The 19,470-nt window shown below is 34.9% G+C and overlaps 1 protein-coding gene across 1 annotated transcript; it reads left to right on the plus strand.

Annotated features, from left to right (window-relative positions):
* The first annotated feature begins 15,971 nt into the window (after window positions 1-15,971).
* On the plus strand, window positions 15,972-19,239 carry LOC113335496. Its single transcript, XM_026581533.1, has 4 exons — window positions 15,972-16,712; window positions 16,857-17,130; window positions 17,293-18,911; window positions 19,189-19,239. Exons 1-4 carry the CDS (start codon window positions 15,972-15,974, stop codon window positions 19,237-19,239), a joined length of 2,685 nt encoding a protein of 894 aa, XP_026437318.1.
* Window positions 19,240-19,470: the final 231 nt, after the last annotated feature.

Below are 19,470 nucleotides of genomic sequence, written 5' to 3' on the forward strand. Positions count from 1 at the left end.
TTATCTATGGGAAAAGTTTTAGGGACTCCTATTGTGGTTGATCAAAGAACCCTAAATCTGGAGTATGGAAACTTTGCTTCAGTTTTGGTAGATGTGGATTTTGCAAAACACATTCCAAGTAGAATTAAGATTACAGCTGGGGGGAGAACGTTTTGGCAATACTTGGATATCCCAAAATCACCTAAATTCTGTATGAAGTGCTGCATAATTGGTCACAATGATGTTGAATGTAGAAGACAATCAAAGAATGATGAGAAAACTTCTAAGGCTGATGCGAAAGGGGAGTGGCAGAATGTGCGTAATAGGAGAAACCGTAAGGGTGATGGAGATGACGCAACCGTGGCTGTTGCTGGTGGTACAAACGCTGTTGCTGTAGGTGTTGGCGCTGCTGTAGGTGGTATAAACGTTGTTGCTGTAGGTGTTGGCGCTGCTGTAGGTGGTGTAAATGATGGTGCTATTGTGGTTCATGATGTTGTTAATGGTGCTGGTGGTAATGTGGATGATGCTCTTGCTGTAGGGCACGGTGGAGCTGTGGTGAATGGGGTGGTTGAAGCTGGTTTAGTGGAGAGTGCTGGTGGTTTGGAGAAAACTCTTCAGCTAGAGAATGATTTAGCGAATACTGAAGCCAATCTTCATGCAGCGTCTGAAGCTTTTGAGAAGGCTAAGAAGGCGTTAGCATTGCAAAAGAGTTCGGTTATTGGGTTGTCAATGGTTGAAATTGCAACCTCATTTAAGTCAACTAAGAGTGGTGAATTGGCAAAAACTAATCACTCTAGTGACAGGAATGAGGCGAGTTCTTCTTTTACGCCGGTTGAGGCTGGTAATAAGTCTTTGCAAGACATGGTGGTTGATAATATTGAGGATATCTCAAGCTACAGAGCTGTTGCTGAAACTTCTATCGTGGTTTCTCCTAATAAGTTCAATGTTTTGAATGATGAGTTGGGTGTGGATAATGATGATGTTGAACACTTTTCTGGAGGGGGTTCGGATGCGGCAGAAAACACTTCTGGAGGTAGTTTGGATGAAGAGTTGACGCCTGAGAAAGCTTCATCAGGTGTTAAAGGTGTTAAGTGGGCGGAAATACCAGTGGATATGCCAAAGAAAAGTAGAAAACCAAGCCGGGTTTTGATTACAAGCTCTAGTTCTTCTCAACAACGTTTTAATGATTCCAAATCAGATTCGGATTCTGAAGTGAATGCTTTGGGAAGCCGAGTTAGGAAGGGTGTCTCTCCTGTTTTACAAAGTAGGATTCCTAGCAGGATTCCACAAGCTATTCATAATAAAAAGAAGAGTGTTTCCTGATGAGAGTTCTATATTGGAATATTAATGGGGTGGCGAAGGTGGAAGCGGGTAGTAAGTTACGTAAATTGGTGCATGAATACAAACCGGTAGTACTTTGTATTGCTGAGCCTAAGATTCGTTGCACTGACAATGTAATGATAAGGTTAAATTTGGTTGGTTATAATAAAAAGGTAATTCATAATTCTACTTCTAGTTCTTTGGGTAATTTGTGGATTCTTTGGGATGATTGTATTGAGGAGACGGTGGTGATTAATATGTCTAGACAGGCTATTACGGTTAAAACTGAGGGGGTTCTTATCTCTTTTGTTCATGCTAGTTATATTCAAGTTTTTCGTAGGAGGCTTTGGAGTCAACTTGAAGCGGTTGACGTAACTACTCCTTGGTTGGTTATGGGTGATTTCAATTGTGTTCTTCGTTAAGATGAAAAGAAAGGGGGTAGGACAACTCGTCTCTCTTGTATTAATGAGTTTTCTGATTGGATGGAGGATAATAACTTGTTTGAAGCAGATTCGTTGGGGTCTAAGTTTACTTGGACCAATGGTCAGACTGGTGTTGGCAGAATTATTAGTAAGTTGGATCGTGCTATTATTAATGAACCTTGGCTGTCTAAGTTTTCGAATTGGCGGTGTAAAGCTCTTCCTAGGGAAGTTTCTGACCATTCGACTCTTATTGGTTTTCCTTTTTGTGATCCTAGGCCTAGACGTGCTCCTTTTCGTATACAGAAGATGTGGTTTTCTCATCCAGATTTTTTGAAGATGGTGGAGTTATCTTGGATGACGCCGGTGTATGGTAATCATGGTTTTATCTTTCCTTTCAAATTGAAGCGGTTGAAGGAGGAAATTAAGTTATGGAATCAAATGGTTTTTGGTAATGTCAATGCTAGACTAAAGCAAGCAACGCTTAAGTTTGAGGTAGCTAGTAGAAATTCTGATGAAGATCCGTTTGATGTTTCAAAACTTAATAATATGAAGGATGCTCTTGTTGAGGTTCAAGATATTCAAAGGCAGCAGCATATAATGTTAAAGCAAAAATCTAGAAATCAGTGGTTGTTGGAGGGTTCTAGTAACACTTCTTTCTTTCACAACTCTATTAAAATTCGTAGAAGTGCTAATACAATCTCGGAGCTTGTTGCTGAAGATGGGAGTACTATTACTGATCCGGTTCATCTTAGTGCTCATGTGGTTTCTTACTATCAGGCTAAATTCAATGGTGAGGATGGTCAGGTAAGTGAAACTCTTTTTGATTATGATCATGATTCTATTACTGTGGAAGAGTCGCATATGTTGGATGCTATTCCTACTTGTGATGAGATTAAACAGGTGGTTTTTGATTTGGGAGCTGATAGTGCGCCAGGTCCAGATGGTTTCTCGGGGTGTTTTTATAGACATTATTGGGAGATTATTCAAAGGGATCTGATTTTAGCGGTTACTTATTGCTGGTCTTCTAAAACTGTTCCTAATGGGGTTAATTCTAGTCTTATTCTTTTGCTTGCAAAGGTTAGGGGAGCTGCTAGGTTGAAGAACTTTAGGCCGATTGGTTTAAGTAATTTCTTTTTTAAGATTTTTACTAAAATTTTGGCTACTAGGCTTGGTAGGGTGTTGGGAAAGTTGGTGTCTGAAGAGCAAGTGGCTTTCATGAAGGGAAGGAATATCCATGAGAATATTAGTTTAGCTTCTGAGATGGTGAATGAATTGCACATCAAAAGGAAGGATGGTAATTTGGGTTTGAAGCTTGATATCTCTCAGGCTTTTGATACGGTGAGCTGGTCTTTTGTTCTTGAGGTTTTTAGAAGGTGTGGTTTTTCTGAAGATTGGTGCTCTTGGATTTGGAAAATTCTGGATTCGGCGCGTATTTCTATTCTTCTTAATGGTAGTCCGGAGGGTTATTTCAAGATTAATAGGGGTTTACGGCAGGGGGATCCTCTATCTCCTCTTATTTTTGTTTTGATTGAGGATGTGCTTAGTCGCAACATCACTAAACTCTTTCAGAATAAGGATATGTCTTATATTGTAAAACGTAAGGGTATTGCTCCCACTCATTTATTTTTTGCTGATGATATTATGATTTTTTGCAAGGGAAATATGAAGAGTGTGAAGAATCTGGTGAAACTTTTGGAGAATTACCAACAAGCTTCTGGTCAGAGGGTTTGTAGGGAGAAGAGCAAGATCTACTTCGGTGGTGGGACTTTGAGTAGGCGCCAGACCATTGCAACTTTCTTAGGTATGGCAATTTCTAACTTTCCTGATAGATATTTGGGAGTTAAGGTGATGCCGGGGATGGTTAAGTATAGTCACATCAGCAACGTTGTTGATAAGTTGAGGGATCAACTTTCGGTTCTGAAAGGTAAGATGTTATCTTTTCAAGATAGGGTTGTGCTTGTTAAGAATGTTCTTTCGAGTTATTCTATTCATAACATGGCTGTGTACAAATGGCCGGTAAAATTCACTCTTCAATGTGAGCGTGTGATTCGTAATTTTCTGTGGTCGGGTGATTCTAATCTTTCTAGATCTTTTGTAGTTGGTTTTGATAAGATTTGTAGTCCTTTAAAGGAAGGTGGTCTTGGGATCACTAGCCTAAGGACTATGAATAAAGCTTTGCTGATGAAATTGTGGTGGGCTATAAAATCTTCTCGAAAGAGGTGGGCGAGGTTTTTGGAAGCCAAATTCACTTGTAGGGATGGTCGTATTAAGATGGCAGGGGTGAAATCTTCTATTCTTCCTGGTCTTCGTTGGGTTCATAAGGAGATGGTGGACAACACGAAGTATTTTATTGGTGACGGTAGGGATACTTCTTTATTCTTTGATATATGGTATGGAAATACAACCTTAGCTAGTGTTTTAAATCGCATGGATTTAGACAGATCAGCTCGTGTTTGTGATATTATTGTGCAAGGTGATTGGCAGATTCATGGAGTTCATTCGCAACTCCTTTTAAGTGCTGGTGTGGTGCAACAGGATTTACCAAAAATTCATATGGGAGTGGATAGGCGTTATTGGATGCCTGATTTACAAGGTAAATTTTCTGTCAAGTCAGCTAGGGAATTGATTAGGAAGAAATATCCTATTTTGAAGGAGGCGAGGTTGTTATGGAAGAGGGTGGTGCATCCTTCATTGGCGGCTCAGAACTGGAAGTTTATTCGTGGTGCGTGTGCTACTCTTGATAAGGTACGTAGCAGATTTAAAATTCAACTTGCATCTAAATGTAGTGTGTGTCAGATTGAGGAGGAGTCTCTCCAACATATTCTTTGGAGCTGTAATTTTGCACGTCAAGCTTGGGAGTGGATTGAAGGTATTTTCAAAATTAAACCTAATTATGATATCATTACTTCTTACCAAAAGGCAAAAAACCATAGTGGTATTGTTAAGGATTTGTGGTTGGTAGTGAATTTGGTTGTGCGTTCAGAATTATGGTTCACTAGGAACAAAAAAGTGTATGAAAAGAAGAACCCTTGTTGGTCTTTATTTCAAAAACGTGTTTTTAGTTTGATGCAAGATTATTCAGTTCGTATGAAGAGTTATATGCATAATTCTATGGATGACTTGAGAATTATGGAGTTTTTTAGGGTTCGGCATAGAAAGGTGAAGTTTACTGATCCCAAGGAGTGTTTTTGGTTTCCACCTAATGATAATGAATTGCTTTTGTGCACGGATGGCGCCTCAAGAGGTAATCCTGGGGTGGCGGGAGCTGGTGTTGTTGCAAGGAATGCACATTGTGAAGTGGTAGGTGCAATGTGTATTGGTTTGGGAGTTACTTCTAATTATTTGGCTGAATTGTATGGTATTATTGTGGGTATGGAGTGGGAAGTTTTGTGGGGATATGCTTGCATTGTTATTAGATCAGATTCTACAAGTGTGTTGAAGGCTTTGGAAGAAGATAACGTTCCTTGGTTTGCTAGGCAAAGATGGATGGAAGTTAAAGGTTTATATGGTTCAATTCGTTTTGAACATTCTTTTAGAGAGGCAAATTTTGCAGCTGATGCAATGGCAAAGCGTGGTTGTTTACTAGAGGACGGGGTTGGTTTTCACTTTGAAGGTCGACCAGTTTTTTTAAGTTCTATTGAGTTTCCAAATGTAATTTATTATCGTTTTAAATAGGTTTTAGGAGTTTTTTAGGGGTTTCTCTGATCCCTTTTCTCCTTCACCTATCTTGTAAATATCTTTTTTATCAATATATTTTCTTGACTTAGCAAAAAAACAAGTTGAATTTTTTATACGTTAACTCAAAAACGTCTACACTCTTCGTTATAAGTCGGAAGTTGATTTCTGAAACTATATTGTAAACTGGATAAACTCATCCTTAACAGAAAAAGTTTTAAAAATGTATTTTAATCACAATTAATATGTTCTAAGGCAGTACGTCTAGTAAAAATTGCATTTCTATGTACGTTGATTCATGAATATATGAAGGAAGTCAAATTTTACCATAGAAGAAGGATGAAAAACCAAGAAGAACTAATCCAAGTCCTAACAAATTTCATCTATCTTGAATCAAATAGAAAGACAAAGCCAACACAAAAAGAAAGAGGTCATAAAAATGTTGAATTTTATTTATGTTAACTCAAAAAAGTCTACATGCTTCGTTATACGTCTAAAATTGGTTTCTGAAACTAAATTGTAACCTAGATAAACTCATCTTTAACAGAAAAAGTTTGAAAAACGTATTGTAATCACAAATAATATGTTCTAAGGCATACCGTCTAGTAAAAATTGCATTTCTATGTACGTTGATTCAAGAAAATATGAAGGAAGTCAAATTTCACAATATAAGAAGGATGAAGGACCAGCCAGAACTAATCCAAATTCTAACAAACTTCATCTATTGAATCAAATTGAAATACAAAGCCAATACAAAAATAAAGAGTTCATAAAAATGTTGAATTTTTTATACGTTAACTCAAAAAAGTCTAAACTCTTCGTTATAAGTCGGAAGTTGATTTCTGAGACTAAATTGTAAACTAGATAAACTCATCTTTAACAGAAAAAGTTTGAAAAATATATTGTAATCACAAATAATATGTTCTAAGGCATTACGTCTAGTAAAAATTGCATTTCTATGTACGTTGATTCAAGAAAATATGAAGGAAGTCAAATTTCACAATAGAAGAAGGATGAAAGACCATGCAGAACTAACCCAAATTCCAACAAATTTCATCTATTTGAATCAAATTGAAAGACAAATCCAATACAAAAATAAATAATTCATAAAAATGTTAGATTTTTTATACGTTAACTCAAAAAAGTCTACATTCTTCGTTATAAGTCGGAAGTTTATTTCTAAGACTAAATTGTAAACTAGATAAACTCACCCTTAACAGAAAAAGTTTGAAAAATGTATTGTATTCACAACTAATATGTTCTAAGGCATTACGTTTAGTAAAAATTGTATTTCTATGTACATTGATTCAAGAAAATATGAAGGAAGTCAAATTTCACCATAGAAGAAGGATGAAAGACCAAGAAGAACTAATCCAAGTCCTAACAAATTTCATCTATATTGAATCAAATAGAAAGACAAAGCCAACACAAAAAGAAAGAGGTCATAAAAATGTTGAATTTTATTTATGTTAACTCAAAAAAGTCTACACGCTTCGTTATACGTCTGAAATTGGTTTCTGAAACTAAATTGTAACCTAGATAAACTCATCTTTAACAGAAAAAGTTTGAAAAATGTATTGTAATCACAAATAATATGTTCTAAGGCATACCGTCTAGTAAAAATTGCATTTCTATGTACGTTTTTTCAAGAAAATATGAAGGAAGTCAAATTTCACAATATAAGAAGGATGAAAGACCATCCAGAACTAATCCAAATTGTAACAAATTTCATCTATTTGAATCAAATTGAAAGATAAATCCAATACAAAAATAAAGAATTCATAAAAATGTTAGATTTTTTATACGTTAACTCAAAAAAGTCTATATTCTTCTTTATAAGTCGGAAGTTGATTTCTGAGACTAAATTGTAAACTAGATAAACTCATCTTTAACAGAAAAAGTTTGAAAAATATATTGTAATCACAAATAATATGTTCTAAGGCATTACGTCTAGTAAAAATTGCATTTCTATGTACGTTGATTCAAGAAAATATGAAGGATGTCAAATTGCACAATAGAAGAAGGATGAAAGACCATGCAGAACTAACCCAAATTCCAACAAATTTCATCTATTTGAATCAAATTGAAAGACAAATCCAATACAAAAATAAAGAATTCATAAAAATGTTAGATTTTTTATACGTTAACTCAAAAAAGTCTACATTCTTCGTTATAAGTCGGAAGTTGATTTCTAAGACTAAATATGAAGGAAGTCAAATTTCACAATATAAGAAGGATGAAAGACCAGCCAGAACTAATCCAAATTCAAATAAATTACATCTATTTGAATCAAATTGAAAGACAAAGCCAATACAAAAATAAAGAGTTCATAAAAATGTTGAATTTTTTATATGTTAACTCAAAAAAGTCTACAAACTTCGGTATAAGTCGCAAATTGATTTCTGAGACTAAATTGTTAACTAGATAAACTCATCTTTAACAGAAAAAGTTTGAAAAATGTATTTTAATCACAAATTATATGTTCTAAGGAATTACGTCTAGTAAAAATTGCATTTCTATGTACGTTAATTCAAGAAAATATGAAGGAAGCCAAATTTCACAATAGAAGAAGGATGAAAGACCAACCAGAACTAATCCAAATTGTAACAATTTCATCTATTTGAATCAAATTGAAAGATAAATCCAATACAAAAATAAAGAATTCATAAAAATGTTAGATTTTTTATACGTTAACTCAAAAAAGTCTACATTCTTCGTTATAAGTCGGAAGTTGATTTCTGAGACTAAATTGTAAACTAGATAAACTCATCTTTAACAGTTTTTTTTTTTTTTTTGATAAGTCAAAAAATTGTATTGCAAGAAATGATATTTACAAGATAGTTTAGGAGAAAAGAGGTCATAGAAACCCCAAAAACTCACACAAACTATTTAAAACGATAATAAATTACATTTGGAAACTAAATTGAACTTAAGAAATCTGGTCTTCCCTCAAAGTGAATACCTACTCCTTCTTCTAACAAACAACCACGCTTAGCCATTCCATCCGCAGCAAAATTTGCTTCACGAAAAGTGTGTTCAAACCGAATAGCACCATATAAACCCTTAGCATTCAGCCATCTTTGTGTAGCAAACCATGGAATATTATCCTCCTCCAAAGCCTTCAGCACCGAAGAAGAGTCTGATCTAATCAACAAACGATCATAACCCCATTGAATTGCCCATTCAAGACCAACAATAATACCATATAACTCAGCCATATAGTTAGTCGCAATTCCTAAGCCAATACACATTGCCCCTACCACTTCCGAACTCGCATTTCTAGCCACAACACCAGCCCCTGCCACTCCCGGGTTTCCTCTTGAGGCACCATCAGTACACAACAGCAATTCATTGTTATTAGGAGGCGTCCAATAACACTCCTTTGGATCTGAAATCTTCACTTTCCTATGCTTAACACGAAAGAAATCCAAAATTCTCAAATCTGCTACCGTATTGAACATAAAACTCTTCATTCTAACTGAGTATTCATGCATCAAATTGAACACTCGTTTTTGGAAAAAGGACCAGCAAGGAACTTTCTTCTCATATACCTTCTTATTTCTAGTGAACCAAAGTTCAGATCGCACAACCAAATTTGCTACCAGCCACAAATCCCTAACAATGCCACTTTGAAGCCTAGCTCCATTGTAAGACGTGATCAAATCATAATAAGGTTTTATATTGAAAATACCTGCTATCCAGTTCCAAGCTTTTTGCGCAAAACTACAGCTCCAGAGGACGTGCTGAAGTGTCTTCTCTTCAATTTGACAAACGCTGCACCTAGAAGCCAATTGAATTTATCAAGAGTTGCACACGCTCCCCGAACAAACTTCCAATTCTGAGCCGCCAAAGAAGGATGCACAACTTTCCTCCACAATAGCGAAGCTTCTCATCTTTAACAGAAAAAAGTTTGAAAAATGTATTGTATTCACAACTAATATGTTCTAAGGCATTACGTCTAGTAAAAATTGCATTTCTATGTACGTTGATTAAAGAAAATATGAAGGAAGTCAAATATCACAATATAAGAAGGATGAAAGACCAGCCAGAACTAATCCAAATTCTAACAAATTTCATCTATTTGAATCAAATTGAAAGACAAAGCCAATACAAAAATAAAGAGTTCATAAAAATGTTGAATTTTGTATACGTTAACTCAAAAAAGTCTACAAACTTCGGTATAAGTCGCAAATTGATTTCTGAGACTAAATTGTAAGCTAGATAAACTCATCTTTAACAAAAAAAGTTTGAAAAATGTATTTTAATCACAAATTATATTTTCTAAGGAATTACGTCTGGTAAAAATTGCATTTCTATGTACGTTAATTCAAGAAAATATGAAGGAAGCCAAATTCCACAATAGAAGAAGTATGAAAGACCAGCAAGAACTAATCCAAATTGTAACAAATTTCATCTATTTGAATCAAATTGAAACACAAAGCCAATACAAAAATAAAGAGTTCATAAAAATGTTGAAATTTTTATACGTTAACTCAAAAAAGTCTACACTCTTTGTTATAAGTCGGAAGTTGATTTTTGAGACTAAATTGTAAACAAGATAAACTCATCTTTAACAGAAAAAGTTTGAAAAATGTATTGTAATCACTATAAATATCTTCTAAGCCATTATGTCTAGTAAAAATTGCATTTCTGTGTACGTTGATTCAAGAAAATATGAAGGAAGTCAAATTTCACAATATAAGAAGGATGAAAGACCAGCCAGAACTAATCCAAATTCTAACAAATTTCATCTATTTGAATCAAATTGAAAGACAAAGCCAATACAAAAATAAGGAGTTCATAAAAATGTTGAATTTTTTATATGTTAACTCAAAAAAGTCTACAAACTTCGGTATAAGTCGCAAATTGATTTCTGAGACTAAATTGTAAACTAGATAAACTCATCTTTAACAGAAAAAGTTTGAAAAATGTATTTTAATCACAAATTATATGTTCTAAGGAATTACGTCTAGTAAAAATTGCATTTCTATGTACGTTAATTCAAGAAAATATGAAGGAAGCCAAATTTCACAATAGAAGAAGGATGAAAGACCAACCTTAACTAATCCAAATTGTGACAAATTTCATCAATTTGAATCAAATTGAAAGACAAAGCCAATACAAAAATAAAGAGTTCATAAAAATGTTGAAATTTTTATATGTTAACTCAAAAAAGTCTACACTCTTTGTTATAAGTCGGAAGTTGATTTCTGATTTTTTTTTTATAAGTCAAAAATTTGTATTAATAGATAACAAAATTTACAAGAAATAGTTTACAAGAAAAGAGGTTACAGCAACCCCAAAAACTTGAAACTATTTGAACCGAAAATAAGCAACATTAGGATGTTCAACAGAAATTAAGAAAGGAGGTTTCCCATTGTAGTGTACTCCCACTTCATTACTCAATAAACAACCCCGGTTTGCCGTTGCATCAGCTGAAAAATTCACCTCTCTAAAAGTGTGAATGAAACGTATAGACGTATAGTGTCTACAGATCATAATCCATCTATTCCTTGCAAACCAAGGAATTGAGTCATTCTTGAAAGCTTCAACAACTCCCATAGAATCATACCGTATACAAATACAAGACAAACCCCATTGCATAGCCCACTCCAAACCAAAAATAATGCCGTACAATTCTGCTAAATAATTCGTCGTGACTCCTAGCCCAATACTCATAGCACCAAGAACTGAACAATGCTCATCCCTAGCTACTACACCTGCACCCGCAACGCCTGGGTTACCTCTCGCCGCTCCATTACAACAAATTTGTAATTCATTAGCCTCAGGCGGTAACCAAAAACAAGCCACAGGATGATGCAACTTCACACTACGGTGCTGAACTCTAAAATAGTTCAGAAGAACAACATCATCAGCACTATTGTTCATATGACCCTTGATCCGAATTGAATAATCTTGTATCAACTTCAGAACGCGCTTATGAAAGATACTCCAATTAGGCTTTTTATGCTCGAAAACAGCCTTGTTCCGCAACTGCCATAGCTCCAACCTAAGAACGAGGTTGGCAATAAGCCACATATCACGGACAATATGACTCCTTCCTTTTGCCGCTTTAAAAGAAACAATAAAATTAGCATTAGGTTGTAACTCGAACACATTAGCATTAGGAAGTTGATTTCTGAGACTAAATTGTAAACAAGATAAACTCATCTTTAACAGAAAAAGTTTGAAAAATGTATTGTAATCACAATAAATATCTTCTAAGCCATTACGTCTAGTAAAAATTGCATTTTTGTGTACGTTGATTCCAGAAAATGTGAAGGAAGTCAAATTTCACAATATAAGAAGGATGAAAGACCAGCCAGAACTAATCCAAATTCTAACAAATTTCATCTATTTGAATCAAATTGAAAGACAAAGCCAAGACAAAAATAAAGAGTTCATAAAAATGTTGAATTTTTTATATGTTAACTCAAAAATGTCTACACTCTTCGTTATAAGTCGGAAGTTGATTTCTGAGACTAAATTGTAAACTAGTTAAACTCATCTTTAACAGAAAAAGTTTGAAAAATGTATTGTAATTACGATAAATATGTTCTAAGACAGTACGTCTAGTAAAAATTGCATTTCTATGTACATTGATTCAAGAATATATGAAGGAAGTCAAATTTCACTATAGAAGAAGGACAAAAGACCAAGCACAACTAATCAAAATCATAACAAATTTCATCTATCTTGAATCAAATAGAAATACAAAGACAACACAAAAAGAAAGTGTTCATAAAAATGTTGAATTTTATATACGTTAACTCAAAAAGTCTACACACTTCGTAATAAGTCGGAAATTGATTTCTGAGACTAAATTTTAAACTAGATAAACTCATCTTCAACAGAAAAAGTTTGAAAAATGTATTATAATTACAATTAATATATTCAAAGGCAATACATCAAGTAAAAATTGCATTTCTATGTACGTTGTTTCAAGAAACTATGAAGGAAGTCAAATTTCACAATAGAAGAAGGATGAAAGACCAAGAAGAACTAATCCAAATCCTAACAAATTTCATCTATCTTGAATCAAATAGAAAGACAAAGCCAACACAAAAAGAAAGAGTTCATAAAAATGTTGAGTATTATATACTTTAACTAAAAAAGTCTACACACTTCGTTATACATCTGAAATTGATTTCTGAAACTATATTGTAAACTGGATAAACTCATTTTTAACAGAAAAAGTTTAAAAAATGTATTGTAATCACAAATAATATGTTCTAAGGCATTCCGTCTAGTAAAAATTGTATTTCTATGTACATTGATTCAAGAAAATATGAAGGAAGTCAAATTTCACTATAGAAGAAGGATGAAAGACCAAGAAGAACTAATCCAAGTCCTAACAAATTTCATCTATCTTGAATCAAATAGAAAGACAAAGCCAACACAAAAAGAAAGAGGTCATAAAAATGTTGAATTTTATTTATGTTAACTCAAAAAAGTCTACACGCTTCGTTATACGTCTGAAATTGGTTTCTGAAAATAAATTGTAACCTAGATAAACTCATCTTTAACAGAAAAAGTTTGAAAAATGTATTGTAATCACAAATAATATGTTCTAAGGCATACCGTCTAGTAAAAATTGCATTTCTATGTACGTTTTTTCAAGAAAATATGAAGTAAGTCAAATTTCACAATATAAGAAGGATGAAAGACCATCCAGAACTAATCCAAATTCTAACAAACTTCATCTATTTGAATCAAATTGAAAGACAAATCCAATACAAAAATAAAGAGTTCATAAAAATGTTGAATTTTATATACGTTAACTCAAAAAGTCTACACTCTTCGTTATAAGTCGGAAGTTGATTTCTGAGACTAAATTGTAAACTAGATAAACTCATCTTTAACAGAAAAAGTTTGAAAAATGTATTGTAATCAAAAATAATATGTTCTAAGGCATTCCGTCTAGTAAAAATTGCATTTCTATGTACGTTGATTCAAGAAAATATGAAGGAAGTCAAATTTCACAATATAAGAAGGATGAAAGACCAGCCAGAACTAATCCAAATTCTAACAAACTTCATCTATTTGAATCAAATTGAAAGACAAAGCCAATACAAAAATAAAGAGTTCATAAAAATGTTGAATTTTATATACGTTAACTCAAAAAAGTCTACACTCTTCGTTATAAGTAGGAAGTTGATTTCTGAGACTAAATTGTAAACTAGATCGATTTTCTCAGAATTGATGCTGTTTTTGAAAAAAACTTTTTTCTCTCTCCTATGCTCTGAGGCGATTTTTCCTTAGGGTTTTACAAACTTTCAAACTTTTTTCATTCTTCCTCTCAATCATATTTAGGTGATTTGAGATGGAGGATCCACCTCAATCATCTACTAATAGGTCTCGCTCTTATGCTGATCAGTTGAAAGGAAAACAACAACTTCCAACAACTTCTATTGATCTCAAAACCTTGCCAACACCAACGTCAAAAGAAGGAAAGCCTGCTGTTGTTTTGCCTGGGGAGTTTTATTTAGAAGGTTGCGATATTTGGAAATTCAGTCTCATAGGCCGTTTAGATCTTAAAGGGATCACTTTTCAAGAGGTGAAAAACGATTTGTTAAATCAATGGAAGTTAAGCCAAGATGTTGTTCAATTAATTCCTATGAGTACAGGTTTCTTTACCATCAAGTTACGCACGCAATCAGCCAAAGATACGATTTTGAATGCTGAAGCTTGGTTTTTTAGAAACCAAAAGTTAAACCTAATTGAATGGTTTCCTGGTTTTGATGCTGAGAAGCAACGCACATCTCATGCTTCGGTGTGGGTTACTTTTCCAGGGTTACCATTGGAGTTTTGGACAGAAAAAACGTTATTGTCTCTTGCAAAATCGTTAGGAACTCCTATTGTGGTTGATAGAAGAACTCTTGAACATGAATATGGTCACTTTGCTTCATTTTTGGTGGATATTGATTTTTCTGAAGCGGCTACTGATGCTATACATATCACGGTGGGGGGTTTGGATTTTTGGCAAGCTATTGCGATCCAAAAAATTCCAAAATATTGTTCCAAGTGCAAGCTAATTGGTCATACTGATAAGGAGTGTAGAAAACAATCCAAGGAAACTTCTGAGCGTCAACCTTTGGTTACCAATCAATCTCACGAAACTGGTGAAGCGCAACTTGGGATGAATAACAAGGTTGGTGGTGAATGGAAAGTTGCTAGGCGTAAGAAAAAAGGAAAAAAGAAGGATACAAACAGCTTGGAGGTTATTCATGATGATGAAGAAGTTTTTGTTGGTGATGTGGTTGATGAGGAGTTTGCTGCTAAGCTGCTGAAAGCTAAGCAGTTGGAGGCTGTTATGTCACAAGCCAAAGCTGATTTTGAATCTGTCTATGTTGAATTGGCGAGAACTAAACAAGCACAGGCTTCAAAATCAGCCGTATTATTGAATGGAAAAGTGGGTGAAACTAATCCTTCAAATATGACAAGTTTGGTTGGAACTAGGATTCCTAAACCTGTTAGGATTGTGACTTCAACTCCAACTCCTCTTTGTGATCAGCTCACAGCTGGGGAGTTTATATTGAATAAAAATAAATATAGTGCTCTTAATTCTATGCAAGATGTGGAGGAAAGCACAGCTGATGCAAAGTTTAGGGCTGAACAAGAAGTAAAGAGAATACGCATGCTATCCATGCATAAAATTGTGAATACTACAGCTGGGAGGAATACTTCTTTAGAAAAAATTTCTGAATCCGCTTCTCTTCAGGACTCTAATGTCCGTGTTGGTGTTGAACAAGGAAGTTCACCAGGAGTGAACTCTGGCGTTGCTTCGGTAGTTGGTAAGGCCTCTAAATCTGGTTTTTAATGCGTGTTCTCTATTGGAACATTAATGGCATTGCACGGGATGCAACCAAAAATAAGTTAAGAGAGTTAATTCTTGAGTTTAAGCCAGATATTTTCTGTCTAGTTGAACCTAAGTTGCATTGTACCTTGCGTTTCTTACACAAATTATATGTAGCTGGTTATAAGAAGGAAGTTATTCATAATGCTGTTGATTCGTCTAAAGGTAACATATGGATTTTTTGGTCCATTGACATAGCTACGCCTGTAGTTATGAATACTAGTAGACAAGCTATTACCATTGCAACAGAGGGGGTGTTGGTGTCCTTTGTTCATGCTATCTGTTTTCAAGTGACGAGAAGAAGTTTGTGGCAACAACTTTCCTCATTTGATATTAATACTCCTTGGTTGGTTATGGGTGATTTTAATTGTGTTCTTCGTAATGAGGAGAAAAAAGGAGGCAATCAACCACGTACTTCAGTCATCAATGATTTTAGTGATTGGATGGATGATAATAATCTTTTTGAAGCTGATTTTTTGGGTTCTAAATTCACTTGGTCTAATAGGCAATCTGGTGTTCATAGAATCCTTTGTAAGCTGGATAGAGCTTTGATTAATGAGGCATGGCTTATTAAGTATGAGAATTGAAGGTGTAAAGCTCTTCCCCGTGAAGTTTCCGACCATTCTACTCTTATTGGCTTTCCTTTTGTTAATACTAGACCGAAACGAGCTCCTTTTAGAGTTCAGAAGATGTGGTTTGCTCATTCTGATTTCATGAGAATGGTAAGTGATTGTTGGAATGCACCGGTTACAGGATCTCCTCCTTTTATTTATCGTTTCAAGCTCAAGAGGTTAAAAGCTGTTATGAAGGATTGGAATTTACATGTTTTTGGCAATATTTTTGCTAAGCTAAAACAAGCTGAATTGACTATGGAAGTGGCTCTTCGTATTTCGGATGAGGATCCAGAGGATATAACTAAGCTGAATTCGGCCAAGGAGGCTTCAGTTATTCTTCAGGAAATTCGTTCTCATCATGTTACTATGCTAAAGCAAAAATCACGTAATAAATGGCTTTTGGAGGGAGCTAGTAATACTTCTTTCTTTCATGCTAATATCAGAATGCGCAGGAGTAGTAATATGATTTCGGAGTTGGTGGATGATAATGGGGCTGTTATTACTGATTGTGATCAAATTAGAGACTATACGGTTTCTTTTTTTGAGTCAAAGTTTAATGGTGATGAGTTTCCTATTGATGAGGAGCTTTTTAATTATGATCATAACATCATCTCGGTGGAGGATAGTCAGAAAATGGATGAAATTCCTTCTATGGAGGAGATTAAGAATGCTGTTTTTGATTTGGGTGCGGATAGTGCGCCAGGGCCGGATGGTTTCTCTGGTTGTTTTTATAGGCATTGTTGGGACGTGGTGCAATATGACCTTGTCAGAGCTATCACGTACTGTTGGCAGCGCCAAATCATTGCTCATGGTGCTAATTCTAGTCTTATTATTCTTCTTGCCAAGGTTAGAGGAGCCAACACTCTTCGAAACTTTCGGCCTATTGGTCTTAGTAATTTTTTCTTTAAAATTTTTACTAAGATTTTAGCTACAAGACTAGGGAGTGTTCTTGATAATTTGGTTTCAGAAGAACAAGTTGCTTTCATGAAGGGGAGGAACATTCATGAAAACATTACTGTGGCGTCGGAGATGATCAATGATCTGAAAACAAAACGTAAGAATGGCAATTTGGGGTTGAAACTGGATATTACTCAAGCTTTTGACACGGTTAGTTGGTCATTTGTTTTAGAGGTTTTTCGAAGGTATGGTTTCTCTCAAAATTGGTGTTCTTGGATTTTGGCTATTCTTAACTCAGCAAGGATTTCTATTCTTCTTAATGGAAGTCCAGAGGGTTTCTTCAAAATCAATAGAGGTCTTCGGCAAGGTGATCCTTTATCTCCTCTTATTTTTGTTCTGATTGAAGATGTTCTTAGTAGAAATCTTACAAAGTTGTTTGTTGAGAAGATGATGACGCCTATGCTTTCCAAAAGAGGTATTTCTCCCACACATCTTTTCTTTGCTGATGACATTATGATTTTCTGTAAAGGCAATATGAAGAGTCTGCATAACCTTCTTGCTTTGCTTGGTAAATACCAAAGTGCCTCGGGCCAAACTGTCTGTCGTCAAAAGAGTAAGATTTATTATGGTGGTGGTTCTTTGAGTCGCTGTGGGACTATCACTAATTTACTGGGTATGGAAGTTACTACTTTTCCGGACAGGTATTTGGGAGTTCAAATTATGCCTGGAGCAGTTAAGTATCGTCACATTTGTAATGTGATAGAGAAAATTAAGAATCAACTTTCGGTTTGGAAAGGTAAGTTACTTTCTTTTCAAGATAGAGTTGTTCTTATCAATTCAGTGATAGCGAGTTATGCTATCCACAACATGGCGGTGTACAAATGGCCTAGAAAATTTGTTCAACAGGCTGAAAGAGTTATTCGTAATTTTCTTTGGTCGGGTGATGCTGATGTTGCAAGGAAATTTGTTGTTGGATATCCAAAGGTTTGTTGTCCGTTGAAGGAAGGGGGTCTTGGTATAACCAGCATGGTTGTTACTAATAAGGCTCTTCTAATGAAGCTTTGGTGGAGTATTCGTTCTTCTAACAAGAAATGGGCTCGTTTCTTATGGGCGAAATTTACTACTAAGCAGGGTAGTATAAAGCTTTATGGGGTGAATTCTTCTATTTTGCCGGGCATGAAACTGATTCATTCTATTGTTGACAAGAATACCAAGGTTCTAATTGGGGACGGGAGGTCTACATCTCTTTATTTTGATGTTTGGTATGGTAATGAGTGTATTGCTGATATGCTTAATGAATCTGACTTGGACAGAAATGTCAAGGTCAGTGATATTATTGTTAATAATGCTTGGATGATGCAGGGAGATCATATTCAGAATTTGGTCCGTGCGGGTGTGGATCTTTCAAATTTGCCGTTGTTACAAGGAGGGAATGATTGTAGAGTTTGGATGCCGGAGATGAATGGCCACTTTTCAGTCTCTTCAGCAAAGAATATCATTAGAAGGGCCTATCCAAAATCAGCAATTTATGGTCTTTTGTGGAGGAAAGAAATTCATCCCAAATTGGCTGCTCAGAATTGGAAGATATGTCGTGAGGTTTGTGCAACTCAAGACAAGATCAGGAGTAGATTCAAAGTTGAAATGGCCAACAAATGTTACTTGTGCAACATGGAGGAAGAATCTTTGGAGCATATTATTTGGAGTTGTACGTTTGCAACTCATATTTGGCAGTGGTGTTCAGGTTTGTTTAATCTAACACCTTATTATGATATTGTGAATTCATATAAATCAGCAAAGGGTAGAAGTATAATTGTCAAGGATTTATGGCTTTTAGCTATTTTGGTGATTCGCTCGGAATTATGGCAAACAAGAAATATGGCATGTTTTCAGAATTCTTCTGTTAGCATTCATTTTTTTAAGAAGAGAGTGTTCTATTTGATTAGTGAATCCGCTGGTCGTTTGAAGGGTTTCATGCATAATACTACAATGGACTTGGATCTTTTGAACTTTTTCCGTGTGATGCATAGGAAGGTTAAGCAGGTTCAGCCAATTGAGTGCTTTTGGAGTCCGCCAAATAGGGATGAAATTTTATTATGTTGTGATGGAGCATCCAAAGGAAATCCGGGTATAGCTGGAGCTGGTGTTGTTGTTCGTGATGCTGATTGTAATTTTTTGGGTGCTATGAGTATTGGTTTGGGTTCTACTACTAATTTCTTAGCTGAACTTTATGGTATTATTGTTGGTTTGGAGTGGGCTATGAAGTGGAATGTTAAAAGAGTGGTTGTACGTTCTGATTCAATGGGAACAATTAAGACATTGACGGGTACAAATCTTCCTTGGTTTTTCAAGCACAGATGGAGAAGAATACAAAACAATTATGACTCTATTCGCTTTGTTCATACTTATCGTGAGGCTAATTTTGCAGCAGACAAGACGGCTAAAAGGGGATGTTATCTTCGTAATGGTGAAGGTTTAAATTATGATGAAAGGCCTGATTTCCTTTTGTCTTTAGAATTTCCTAATGTTGTTTATTTCAGATTCAAGTAGTTTGTAAGTTTTTGGGGTCTTCTGACCTCTTTTCTTATGAACACTTTGTACATATTGGTTATTCATTAATACAACATGGATTTAGCAAAAAAAAAAAAAAGTAAACTAGATAAACTCATCTTTAACAGAAAAAGTTTGAAAATATATTGTAATCACAAAT

Source organism: Papaver somniferum, unplaced genomic scaffold (assembly GCF_003573695.1).
Source record: "Papaver somniferum cultivar HN1 unplaced genomic scaffold, ASM357369v1 unplaced-scaffold_149, whole genome shotgun sequence".
Taxonomy (NCBI): Eukaryota; Viridiplantae; Streptophyta; class Magnoliopsida; order Ranunculales; family Papaveraceae; genus Papaver; species Papaver somniferum.

What these genes read in the sequence shown, in the direction of transcription:
- LOC113335496 (XM_026581533.1), top strand. Translation starts at nt 15,972, where the DNA reads ATGGTAAGTGATTGTTGGAATGCACCGGTTACAGGATCTCCTCCTTTT. An exon ending in TTATTATTCTTCTTGCCAAG is followed by an intron (nt 16,713 to 16,856) that starts GTTAGAGGAGCC and finishes GCTTTCATGAAG; the next exon opens with GGGAGGAACATTCATGAAAA. An exon ending in CAATAGAGGTCTTCGGCAAG is followed by an intron (nt 17,131 to 17,292) that starts GTGATCCTTTAT and finishes TTTTCTGTAAAG; the next exon opens with GCAATATGAAGAGTCTGCAT.